The sequence below is a fragment of the Canariomyces notabilis genome, assembly GCF_033297395.1.
Source record: "Canariomyces notabilis strain CBS 508.74 unplaced genomic scaffold N656scaffold_1, whole genome shotgun sequence".
In the NCBI taxonomy this organism is placed as follows: Eukaryota; Fungi; Ascomycota; class Sordariomycetes; order Sordariales; family Chaetomiaceae; genus Canariomyces; species Canariomyces notabilis.
In genome coordinates this window covers 2,045,256-2,056,088 of record NW_027041823.1, presented here as the reverse complement: position 1 = coordinate 2,056,088, position 10,833 = coordinate 2,045,256, and the positions used below count along the sequence as shown (strand labels likewise).

General features: G+C 55.8%; 5 protein-coding genes across 5 annotated transcripts; 1 reads left to right on the top strand and 4 right to left on the bottom strand.

The window, feature by feature from the left end:
• Positions 1-837: 837 nt before the first annotated feature.
• On the bottom strand, positions 838-2,595 carry N656DRAFT_52407 (GAT-like domain-containing protein). Its single transcript, XM_064809952.1, has 2 exons — positions 2,034-2,595; positions 838-1,972 (listed from the first exon to the last, which is right to left on the bottom strand). Exons 1-2 carry the CDS (start codon positions 2,313-2,315, stop codon positions 1,004-1,006), a joined length of 1,251 nt encoding a protein of 416 aa, XP_064675208.1. The 5' UTR covers positions 2,316-2,595; the 3' UTR covers positions 838-1,003.
• On the bottom strand, positions 2,313-3,263 carry N656DRAFT_773811 (uncharacterized protein). Its single transcript, XM_064814136.1, has 3 exons — positions 2,728-3,263; positions 2,607-2,671; positions 2,313-2,518 (listed from the first exon to the last, which is right to left on the bottom strand). The coding sequence occupies exons 1-3, from the start codon at positions 2,786-2,788 to the stop codon at positions 2,438-2,440; spliced, it is 207 nt and encodes a 68-aa protein (XP_064675207.1). The 5' UTR covers positions 2,789-3,263; the 3' UTR covers positions 2,313-2,437.
• A 597-nt stretch (positions 3,264-3,860) lies between these two features.
• On the bottom strand, positions 3,861-5,664 carry N656DRAFT_52429 (uncharacterized protein). The gene is made up of 2 exons (XM_064809953.1): positions 5,414-5,664; positions 3,861-5,354 (listed from the first exon to the last, which is right to left on the bottom strand). The coding sequence occupies exons 1-2, from the start codon at positions 5,543-5,545 to the stop codon at positions 3,942-3,944; spliced, it is 1,545 nt and encodes a 514-aa protein (XP_064675206.1). The 5' UTR covers positions 5,546-5,664; the 3' UTR covers positions 3,861-3,941.
• A 572-nt stretch (positions 5,665-6,236) lies between these two features.
• On the top strand, positions 6,237-9,403 carry N656DRAFT_773809 (PAB-dependent poly(A)-specific ribonuclease subunit PAN3). The gene is made up of 8 exons (XM_064814135.1): positions 6,237-6,513; positions 6,601-6,728; positions 6,785-6,899; positions 6,958-7,091; positions 7,149-7,240; positions 7,299-7,635; positions 7,686-7,838; positions 7,893-9,403. The coding sequence occupies exons 2-8, from the start codon at positions 6,659-6,661 to the stop codon at positions 8,939-8,941; spliced, it is 1,950 nt and encodes a 649-aa protein (XP_064675205.1). The 5' UTR covers positions 6,237-6,513; positions 6,601-6,658; the 3' UTR covers positions 8,942-9,403.
• N656DRAFT_773807 (U6 snRNA-associated Sm-like protein LSm7) lies at positions 9,351-10,653 on the bottom strand. Its single transcript, XM_064814134.1, has 3 exons — positions 10,283-10,653; positions 10,043-10,114; positions 9,351-9,924 (listed from the first exon to the last, which is right to left on the bottom strand). The coding sequence occupies exons 1-3, from the start codon at positions 10,503-10,505 to the stop codon at positions 9,794-9,796; spliced, it is 426 nt and encodes a 141-aa protein (XP_064675204.1). The 5' UTR covers positions 10,506-10,653; the 3' UTR covers positions 9,351-9,793.
• Positions 10,654-10,833: the final 180 nt, after the last annotated feature.

The following is a 10,833-nucleotide window of genomic DNA, read 5'->3' as shown; positions in this document are numbered from 1 at the left end:
GACCAAGCCAACTGAATGCTATCAAATTAGGGAGGTGGCGGCCTTGGCGGTAAACAAATGCCCGTCTTGACGGAAGCTCTCCCTTTCTTCGCTAGGCACTTATAATCAAGGGTGTGACGAGATAGACAGCCTGTAGTATGTCCACCTACAACTGGTCGACCTCGCCAGGCAGCCAAGTCAGTTGAACATATTTGGTAGGTCGTGGCTCATGCCCCTCATGCCCTTTCTTCTTCAGCTCGCCGTCAGCTGCCAATGCGCTCAGGCGATATAAGGGGCAAGGAGTTGGAGGGGAAGTAGATAGAGAAGTACCTTACTTTAGAGAAGGACCCGGGGAGAACTAGAGTCGATCAAAACCCGTAGCTGCCATTTCGAATACAATAGTGCACGCTTCGTCTCCTTCTAGCCATGTGATACTCAGCAAATATCCTTCCGCTACAGGTAACGGTGCTTGGATGCGAAGGGAGGCAAGAAACGAAAGTAGCAGAAAGAGAAAGCTGATCCTCAAGGGCTTTATGAAACACGAGTTCTGCCTCTCTCAGGAATGAGGGGAACAGGTAAAGGCAGACAGACAAGTAGGGGGACTGACTTAGCGTTGGACATAGGTGCTCTATTTTGAACAGGCTACGTCTGCGAGGTTCTCACTACAATTTCAGAGCAGGGTGGCGGGTATAGCGAGTAGATAGAACGCTATGGGATATTCTGAACAACTGGCAAGTAAGCTGATGAGAAAACAGATAGAGTAGATACATGAGGTACATTTGGATGCACCGCTCTCGCCACGTAGGAAGAAACTACGACATCGAAGAGGAAAACAAGAGGGAAAACAAGCTGGCCGCCGAGGGTAGGGGCTAGCTTCGAGAGGAGGAAAATAATGAGAAGCCCAAGAAGAGGATGGGTAAATTCCTCAGGTCCAACCGCTTCCAAGAAAACCTGATATGACCAACGGGCCATGTAAACAGGCAACCGCAGAACAACCAAGAAACAAAAATACCCCCATGATCCCCTAATACCGATACACATGCCCCTGCCCAGAGCCGCCGTCCGCCCTCTTCGGCGTGGCCGCATACCTATCCGATTCGCCGTCGTCCGAGACGGGCGTTACGGGCTCGGCTCTAGGTTGCGCTGTGGACGACGACGCGCCCGTGAAGCCGGGATGGTACGGCTCGAATGACAGCCGCGGTGGGCCGTCGTCGTCACCACCTGCGCCCCTGGATGATGAAGAGACGTTGGGCGGATCCCTGAAAGGGTCCTGGTTGTCGTCGTCGTCGTCGTCGGTATCGCGGCCCGCCCGGTCGTGGTCGCGATGCGGCGTCGCACTCGCTGAGCGGGATGGGCCCGCAATGGCGGCGGCGGGCCCACTGCTGCTGTGGTACGGGTCGAGGGCGGCTTTGCCTTTCCCGTTGCCGTTGCTGCTGCTAGTCCCTTGGCGAAAGCCAGCCTGCTCGCTGCTCGGGATAGGGGGTACGGGCCGGTTCAGGGAAGGTTGTGTTGGCTGGCGTTGCTGGGAGGTCCTGTGGTTGGAGCTGCTCGACCTGCTGTCGCTCGTCATGCCCAGTTGCTTCCTGGCCTGCAGGACGGCTCTGTGGTGATGGTTCAGGGCCTGCTGGAGCTGCTCGTTGGTGTCGATGAGGCTCTCCATCGTGTCGTTGTCGGGAGAGGGGTTTTCGGCTGTCATGTAGCCTTGGATGCTACGTGACGCGCTCGAACACCTGTCGGAGAATTCCTTGACTAGCTCGTTGGAAAGGACTTCTGAGGGAGGGGTGGACGCCAGGACCTGCTCGAGAAGCTTGGCGGAGGTGCGAGCTTCTTCCAACCGGTTGGCCAGCTCGACCGGGTCGGGGAGGCGTCTGCTGCTCTGAGTAGTCCCTCTAGTCCCTCGGTGAGGAATAGGAGCTTGGAATTGTTGGAATTGGTTAGGATGGAAGGCTGGCGCCGGCCACGTCCCGGCAACTGGTGCCACGGGAACTATTCCCTGTGCTGCGTGTTAGCCTGACTGGACCAAGGTCCCGCCTTGGGGCCCGGCCGAGACTCACCCCATAGGCCTTGTAGGCCTTTTCTTTCTCCTTCTTCCACATTTCTATCATCAACTTGAGCCCTTCGTCTTGGCTCTTTGTGTTCTCGAATGCGTCCAGCGTTTCCATTAGTATTTGGCGCACGCTTGCATCGCGCCCTGACCTAAGCAGCTCCTTGGTGGTGTCGACAAACTTCTTGTCAAGATTCCGCGTAAATCCCGGCCCAGGATTGTCCGTCAGGATGCGGATCAACATGATGGCGTTGTACTGACATTGCGGCTTCGTCCAGTAGTCGCGCGTCATGTACTTGCGGATCAGGCGGGCGCATTCGGCGGCGGCGGCGGGAGACGCGACGGCAGCCTCGACTATCGAAGGCAGGAATATGACATCGTCGCCCTACAATTGCGCACAGATTTGACGCTCAGTTACGTCTTCTTGAGTAAACCGACGTTGGAGTGGACTGCGACACATACCGTCGCGCTTCCCACTGACTGGCAAAATTGCCTCTGGGGAGAAGAAGGGTGTCAGCAAGCAGCTCGCAGCTCGCAACTCGCACTCGCAACTTGTGCAAACTTGCTGGGATCGTAATCGTACCACACAGCGCTCGGCGATGGCTTCCGGGGTGCCGCTCCCGGGATCTGCTGATGTTTCCTCGGAACCTCCTCCCTAAGTGTCAGTTTTGGCATTGTCGTTCGGACTAGGGTCGCCCATTTACCGGCAAAGGTTGGCCGCCTCTTGATGCTACCCAGCACCTTGTTCATGCTGAAGCTCTTCATGGCGGTCCAAGTGTCGCGACTTAGCGCGCGCAAAGACGTTGCCGGCTTCAGCTCGAATTTACCGTAGCGGCGCACAAACGTCGCAGTAGCGTACGGCTACAGGATGACGCAGGCAGGAGTCTGACGCGCGATCGATCAGAGATGCGATTCCCCTTCGACAATGGTTTAGGCGGTCAGGTGAAGTTGGAGTCAGAATTGCCCCGCGAACCCATGACTGTGCCGCGTCGTCCTTCTCCCGTTTGTGCTTTGCCGCCAAGGCAAGGGCCGGGGGGCCGCAAGGCAGTAGGCAGCAAGGGTCCTTGTGTTGCTTGATACAAGCCCCGTTTTCAATACAACCCCCAATCTTTGACGTCGGCCCGTCCGCGTGTCCCGTACCGCCCTTCTTCTCTTGCTGTCTCTACTGTCTGGTCGCTACCTTTATTACCTACATAAAATGGTGCTCAAGCGGAGGTTGTTGAGTCCTTCTGACGTGTTGAAGCACAATTGTTGAGCTCCGCCATCCCCAGTTTGAGCGACTGAGACAGGCTGGGCCGGGGACGCATGTATAAGTGCGACGTAACTTGCATGGTTTTGTAGGTATGTACATATGTACCTTACTTTGTGCCTTCAGTTACATTATCCAGGTAGGTACTTGTCCTACAATCATACAGTCATACAAATGATCCTGAGAGAGAGGGGCATGGATCCAATTGCCCAATTGCCTACATGTAGTCCAGTGCCCACAGCGAAACTCTCCCTCCGCTGCTAGTGACGACGGGCGATCACTGACGGGCGACACGGCTACCCCAGATGTTGCCAAGACTGCACTCAACCTGCACAGCCTCGTTTGTCGCCGTCCGGACGCGCAAGCAGCCATCCCATCCAAAGGGCTCAAACCCAAAGTTTTGGGACGAAGTGATGCTCGGCCGTTGACAGTGACATGCGTGCCCGGTATTGAGCCACAAACGGTCACGGCGATAAGGTATGGAAGTGTCACGATCTCGTCAACCATTTTGTGGGCGTGTCTCGTGCCCCCATCTCATCTGTCTTTCGTGGCCCATTGGTCCCCTCAACTCGTACGGACTGTCACCGACTGGGGCCCTGCAGGTACAATTCCAGACTGTGCTAAGCAGTTCTTGACATGATCCAAGACATCAGCACCCAGCAACACGCTCTATTCATCCTGCGCTTGATCGTCAAGGCTTATGTCCTCAACCACGAGACTGCCGCCCCTCCCCATCTTCTCTGCAATCGTTGTGGTCTCGCTGGGCTCGAACGTCTCACGTGGCATAACCGATGCGATGTGGAATGCGTACTTGTGCTCGTAGTCCGCTGGCTTTCCCACCTTTTCGTCGCTGAGTCCTTCCTGTAATAGATCGTAGCATTCCACAAAGGCATAGAGTTCCTCCAGGGTCGTCTGGCTGTTAAATCTCCGGATTACTCTCCCGCCGCCGGACGAAACGGGCATGGTGATGGCCAAACGAACCGCATCCTTGACGCTTGCATCGGGCTCTGGAGCTACCGTCGTTGCCCGCCACTTTCTCCACTGTTGCCGCAACTTCTGATGCCGAGCTGCTGCCTCGGCTTCCTCCTGTGCACGCTTCTCTGCTGCCGCTGCTGCCGCTGCGGCCTCCCGTTTCTGGCGTGCCCTCTCCCGGTCGAGGGCGAGGGATCTCTCATACGCTGAATCCTGCTGAGATCGCAGATTACGCGCGACTTCTTGAGCAGTCCGCTCTGCGCGGACAGCGTTCAAATCGGGGCCATGTTTGGTGAGTGCGTTCTGGATGCCCGTTATATATGCATCCGGTGTCATGGGCCCCACAAGCCGCTTGACAATCCCCATCCGAGTGCTGCCCTCCTTGGGAGTGAGGCAGACCAAACATGAAAAAGGGTACTTTAGGCAACCATACTCTCTGGCTACCTGATATGCCTCCGAGTCTAGCACATTGCCTCCCCACAAGATGATGTTGTTGGCGGGATCGTTCACGAAGTTCACAACTTGGGGCGACAGGAGGGTGTTCCGGACGAAGGAGTCAGTGTCGTCGTGCTCAGGTGATATTAGCACCATCAGCAGGAATTTGAGGTCCTTCTTCGCCGCATCCAATGCCTGAGCATGCCCCCCTTCATAGAAGGGAAGCCCATGCGCACCGTACTCCTCCTCAAAGTCGCGTTTGAACCTTCGTACTGTCTCCTTCGGTAGCGTCACCCTCCGGCCGCTCGTCTGCCTCAAGCCTTTGCGAATGGATGAGGGCACTACCCGTGGCCAGATCGACCTGGGCAGAAAGGAAAAGAAGTAAAGGAGCGACCTGAAGATGCCGCCAAGAATCTTGTACCCCATTTGAAACGGGGCGAAGAGAATCGCCACCAGGAATGGTGTCCGATATAGCACAGAAGGTTGAGGCACTACCCGCGGCGCAGGCTCCGTCTGGGGCCGCCTTTGCGGGCGATACGGCCGGCTGTCAGCCTCTAGGAAGCTCTCGTGAAGGGTCTCATGCCTGGCAGCCGTGCGAGGGATACTATCGTGCGCAGCCTGAGCTTCGGCAAGCGGGTCAGGGGCTTCCCCATCAAAGAATTTGGCAATCGCAATCTGCACGGCAGTCAGCGCTGTCTATGAGACAGAGGGCGGGAATCGAAACGGACCTGGACGTTCCATTGGGACCTTTCCAGTAACGGTATTGCGTCCTTAACCTCCTGGCTGGTCACATCGGTATATTGCTGCAGAGCCTCCTGCTGGTTTGCAGAAAGCGAGCCAAGATCGAAATCAACCGTCCCGCTCATCGTGCTCCGCCAGGAAGGCAACTGCTATCCTCTCCGAGCAGGCAATGGAAATGCGGAAGCGTCAATCGGCCAACATGTCCCCGGGCGTGGATTCGCGGATAATAGTCAGTATACGAATACAAAATCCTGCCTGCGCAGATTCCTGCTGGTCGAGAACCGTGATAGTCGTGTCCGGGCGTCCGAGTCCCCCGAGCGCAAACGGAAAAGGACACGGTAGTGTGAACGTGACCCGAAGAGAATCAGAGTTGACAGTAAGCGGGGTGGGTATGATTGTTACGGACAACGGGAATTGTGTGTGGGCGATGAGTCGGGACACGCCGTCGAGAGTTTAATAGTGGTTTGCTGTCGCTGCCGCAGAGAGCCTGTTCAGGAGGGCAGATCTGTACTGTGTAGGTCAGTACGGATGTAGGTGGTCTTTTAAAGAAGGTAGATGAGGTCAGCAAACCTTCGTATAACGTTACAGCGAAGGTGGATTGGATAGATATGCTAATAAACCGTTGCATCCGTTTAATCGAGATCAATGCATTGCTTTGTGCATTTTCAAGGCTGAAGATCCGAAGCACCAACAGGGAGCGAGGGGGTCAAGCCCCACCCATTAACGACCTGCCTGCCACTATGTAACTACCCACCCACTGCCACTTCCACACCCCGTACATACACTCCCAAGCGCACTGCGGGAACCCCCCAGCGCTTTTTGGGTTCTCCAACGTTTTTAGTCTGTGGTCGGCCCGTCGCCGACGACGTGGGCTAAGACATTGACCTGCCTGTCGAGCGCCGGTTCCGCGATCCAAAGCCGCGATCACCCCCTCACTCTCGCTGCCGCCGACTCCGCTTTGTCCAGCTCTGATCGCCATTGTCCTCGCCGTCGCCGTCGCCGCCCAGGTTTCGTGTTTATCCATATGCGCTCCTATGGGTGCCTTATCGTCTCTTCAGTCGCTCGAAACATGGGAGAATTCCGCCATCAGCAAGTGAGATGCGCCATCTTTTACCCTTCTCCCTGGGCATCCTATCCCCTTCTCCGATCCGAATGCCTTACTGACACGCCGTTCCCCCAGATATCATAGAACCGGTCAAAGGGCTGTCTCGTGTCCTTGATTCCGTCGCCTGCCCACCATGGCTGCGACGCGATACTCCTCGACTGACCTCAGGCGTCAGGTCGGTTCTCCAAGATCCAAGGGCCGAGGTGGGTTGCGGCTGCTTTCCATTGCTGCCATGCTGCCGCTGACCCGCACGTGCCAGAGAACAAGGATACGCTCTGTCGCAACATTCTTATATACGGCCATTGCCGCTACGAGGACCAAGGGTGCTCCTTCAATCATGACCAGAACAAGAATCCTTCTTCGCAAACAGACTTGTAAGTTTGGCCTCTCCCCTGGCATGGTCAAAGCCTGTTGTGTCTTACCAGCTTGCAGCGGTTCCAAGAAGACATTCAATGTCGACTCGCCGTCCTTTACCCCGTCGAGCCAGCAGTCCGCACCGCAAAAGAAATCCACCCTCTCTTCGCAGGCTGCGAGTGCCGCTCCATTTACTCCTCGAGGAGTAGGCAGTGAGTGCTGAATTCAAGCACGGGACGAACTGCGCTGTGTCTGACATGCTGCTGTAGCTCCGAACTTACAACAAACTACCGAGACTTCCATGTTTAATCCGGCAGTCATCAGGGAATTCACTCCGCAAAACTATGACATCGGGAACACGGTGCGTATGGTCCATCGTGTTATGAGAGGCGCATGTTTCGCTTACCCAGGGTTTCTAGAACTCAGGAAATGGCATTGTCCAAGAAAACGGGCTGTATGCCGACCCTTTCACTACCATGAGCACCATGGGCACAGCACTGCCGTCCGCCGGCCAGTTTAACCTGTACGCAGGTGACAATACTACCCTCGCCGGGTCGGGACCCCAATTCTATCCCCAACACGCGGCGTTTCCTACAGGACCCCTCCAACCACCAAACTACCATCTCTACCAACCGTTTGATTCTTATCGGCAAGAGCTCCAGCCATGGCAGCGGGCAACATATGACTTCTTCATGCCCGCCAAGATGCGGGAAGACCTGCAGAAGAAGATGTTTGCCATTCAACAAGTGATGCCGAGTGGGTTCCAACGCCGACTTGAACCACTTGCGAGGTGCTAACACTACTAGATTCTGGTCTCCCTCAGCTCGAGCACTGGCATTCACTGTTTCCGCTGGACACTAACAACAGGAAGAACACGTCGTCTTTTGGCTACCCTAGTTGGGTATACAAGGCACAGAATAGCCGAAACGGAAGGCATTACGCCCTGAGGAGGCTTGAAGGTACGAAGAATCACCTATAGGGCTTTGCGGTTGATATTAACCCAGTCACACCAGGCTACCGATTGACCAACGAGAAGGCCATTCTCACTGTTATGAAGGAATGGAAGAAGATCAAGAATGCCAATGTCGTGACTGTCCATGAAGCTTTCACGACCAGGGAATTTGGCGACAGTTCGCTGATATTCGCCTTCGATTACCATCCCCTGTCAAAAACTTTGCACGAACAGCACCTCCAACCTCTCCACGGCAATCGATACAGGGCGCCCAGTGCCGTAGCGGAGAATGTTTTATGGGGATACATTTGCCAGATTACGAATGCTCTGAAGGCCATCCATTCCAACAAGCTTGCCGCTCGGTGCATCGAACCCAGCAAGATCATCGTCTCGGAGCAGAACCGCATTCGGCTCGCGGCGTGCTCCATTTTGGATGTGGTGCAGTTCGAGGCCAATACGCGACCCGTACAGGAGCTCCAGCAGGAGGATCTTGTCAAGTTTGGCAGGGTCATACTTTCTCTGGCGACGGGAGCGCCACCGGCTCACCTCAACAACATACCGGCCGCTCTGGAGTCATTAGGCTCCAAGTATTCGGCCAACCTGAAGGAAGCCGTGCAATGGCTCATCGCGCCGCCGAGCCCGGGCGAATCAAAGAGCATTGACAACTTCATCGGTGGTATTGCCACACAGATGACGACCTTCTTCGACCTTGCTCTGCAGGACAACGACGAGAAGCAGTTTCATCTCGCCAGAGAACTGGAAAATGGTCGCATTGCCCGCAACGTAATGAAGCTGGCTACGATAGTTGAGCGCGGCGATCTCGGCGGTGTGCAAGGCTGGTCCGAAACCGGCGATCGGTACCAGCTTAAACTCTTCCGCGACTATGTCTTCCACCGTGTCGACGCTGACGGAAAGCCTAATCTTGGCATCGGGCACATGCTCAGCTGCATGAGCAAGCTCGACGCGGGCATCGACGAAATGGTCGTCTTGACTAGCCGTGATAACGAGACCGTCTTTGTGCTGACGTACCGGGAGCTCCGCCAGATGCTTGATCGCGCGTTCAACGAACTCGTGAAGCTCAGCAAGACCGGCGCCCCTGGGGCGAATTAGGCGCTGCCCACGCCGGAGCAGTTTTCGTTCAAGACCCGCCCGAGCACACCGGGGCTGGTGGCGATGGCACGGAAGCATATGGGGAGCGTATCACGAGCAATTTGTGCAGTGCCGCCGATACAAGTGCGGCACCGAAGGAGCGAGTCTCCAGGCGTTTTGAGCGAAAGGTCGATGCTGGCGGTGTGTTGGAGGACTGTCCCCGAATTCCTGAAACCGGCGGCAACACACTGTCGGTACCGAACAATGTGATGGACCTGGGCAGGCGATTGGTGTGCCCGAAGTGGAGTCCACAACCAAGCGCAGGTGTCACGGGATCACTGTGGGAGCCAGATCCCAGGATGCGGTGGGATGCCATGCATATATATATATGGTATAGGAGTGGAAATATCAGCGAGTATGTTGTTAGCTAGCGCGCGTCGTTTGAGACCGAGAAAATAAAATCCAACGCAATATATATTCTACACTTGCTGATATGGGCTTGTGATGTAGCTTGTTGGCCGATTGCATAATGCGTGGCCAAGAGTACGTTGAGAGAACTCGGCTCTATTCCTGTTGGTACCTAGACCAGCCGCTTGTCCTTTGGCCAGCGTAATACTGGCTCTGGCCATGTCGGCCGTAGGAAGAGCAGACCTGGGGGCATGATCTCAACCCCTACCGCCGTCTGCCGTCTGCTGTCTGCGGTCTGCTAGTTCCCACACAGCGATCGCCAGGCCGAAGCAAAGCCGTTTCCGGCGCGACGGCGCGTCGCCGAATGCCCCGGCTTTCCTTGGTGATTCTCTCCAGCTAGTGCATGCAACCCTTCGTAACATACTCCTCGACGGGTCATCCTTCTCTTGGCTCCAATTCCCCCATTCAATCTTGATCGTCTTGCAGAAACGGGTTCGCTATCACCTCACTTCCGTCCACCGGGCTCACCACCACTAGTAGGGTTCCGCGCACAACCACTAGGCCCAGCGGTCTGGTCATCTCGTTTCCTTCGTCGTCTGCGAGGAGAGAGAGCAGGCAAGGCGAGGTTCAAGTCAGTAACCAATACTCAGGGGTCTCCTTCGCAAATAACCAATTGACTCGGGATGCCGGATTTTCTCCAGAGATTGAACTCACCCCTGAGCAATTCCTCCACCTCATCCAAGACCAAATTCATCAGCGCGTCGTACCCCTTCAAAACACCACTCGCTGAACCCCGCCGCCAGTTGTCAGCCATTTTCCATTTCTTCTTCCATTTCTCGTCATGGGTAGATATACCCTAGCGGTAGCGATCAGAGGAGGGAAGGAGGAGGGAAAGGAAAATGGGAGTAGCGGGAGAAGGGAGAAGAAAGGGGGTCAAGAACGCGCAACACAAACCTTCCCGTCCGCCGTTGAACTTGACCGTGATCCGCTTGTCCATGTACTTTTTCAGGTCCAGGATGTTTTCCTTCTTGGGCCTTTCCTGTCCTGCTGCTCCTCCTGCCCCACCGGGGGCTGCTGCTGCTGCTCCGGCGCCGCCTCCCCGGCCGGGCCCGCCTCCGCCGCGACCACCACCTCCTCCCCTCGACCCGCCGCGGCCGCGGTGGGGTCGGTCGGCCATGATCTCTTCGTTTGTTGTTTCCTTCTTTTAGGTTTGAGTTTTTTTGGTTTGGTGGGAGATCTCGGTGCCTTAGCTAGGGGTGAAGTAAATTGTAAATACGGAACCCGGTAACTGTTGTAGCTAAAGGTAGCGTTGAGTGGGAGGAAGGTCTCGGAAGGTGTGTGGTTGTAAGGCAGGCTCGGGAGGTTCCGTTGTGGTGGCTCGTTGGTGGGGTGCGACCGTCAGGAAGCTAAAATTTCTTGGGCGACAAGGGGAAGCCCCACAACAAGGCACGAAATGTGGGGCCGCTTGAGGCTTGCGTGCATGGAGGAGGTGGTCAAAGCTTCCC

Bases quoted from the DNA above. Each gene is read 5' to 3' on its own strand.
- N656DRAFT_773811 (XM_064814136.1), bottom strand. From the start codon at position 2,788: ATGAAGAGCTTCAGCATGAACAAGGTGCTGGGTAGCATCAAGAGGCGG. The intron at 2,672-2,727 runs GTAAATGGGCGA...CTTAGGGAGGAG, and splicing joins GAGGCGGCCAACCTTTGCCG to GTTCCGAGGAAACATCAGCA. The intron at 2,519-2,606 runs GTACGATTACGA...TCTTCTCCCCAG, and splicing joins CCATCGCCGAGCGCTGTGTG to AGGCAATTTTGCCAGTCAGT.
- N656DRAFT_773809 (XM_064814135.1), top strand. From the start codon at position 6,659: ATGGCTGCGACGCGATACTCCTCGACTGACCTCAGGCGTCAGGTCGGT. The intron at 7,241-7,298 runs GTGCGTATGGTC...CAGGGTTTCTAG, and splicing joins ACTATGACATCGGGAACACG to AACTCAGGAAATGGCATTGT. The intron at 7,839-7,892 runs GTACGAAGAATC...CAGTCACACCAG, and splicing joins CGCCCTGAGGAGGCTTGAAG to GCTACCGATTGACCAACGAG.
- N656DRAFT_773807 (XM_064814134.1), bottom strand. From the start codon at position 10,505: ATGGCCGACCGACCCCACCGCGGCCGCGGCGGGTCGAGGGGAGGAGGT. The intron at 10,115-10,282 runs GTTTGTGTTGCG...GGCGGGGTTCAG, and splicing joins GTTCAACGGCGGACGGGAAG to CGAGTGGTGTTTTGAAGGGG. The intron at 9,925-10,042 runs GTGAGTTCAATC...CTCTCCTCGCAG, and splicing joins GGTGGAGGAATTGCTCAGGG to ACGACGAAGGAAACGAGATG.
- N656DRAFT_52407 (XM_064809952.1), bottom strand. From the start codon at position 2,315: ATGACGCGCGACTACTGGACGAAGCCGCAATGTCAGTACAACGCCATC. The intron at 1,973-2,033 runs GTGAGTCTCGGC...CACGCAGCACAG, and splicing joins AGGCCTACAAGGCCTATGGG to GGAATAGTTCCCGTGGCACC.
- N656DRAFT_52429 (XM_064809953.1), bottom strand. From the start codon at position 5,545: ATGAGCGGGACGGTTGATTTCGATCTTGGCTCGCTTTCTGCAAACCAG. The intron at 5,355-5,413 runs GTCCAGGTCCGT...ACTGCCGTGCAG, and splicing joins TGGAAAGGTCCCAATGGAAC to ATTGCGATTGCCAAATTCTT.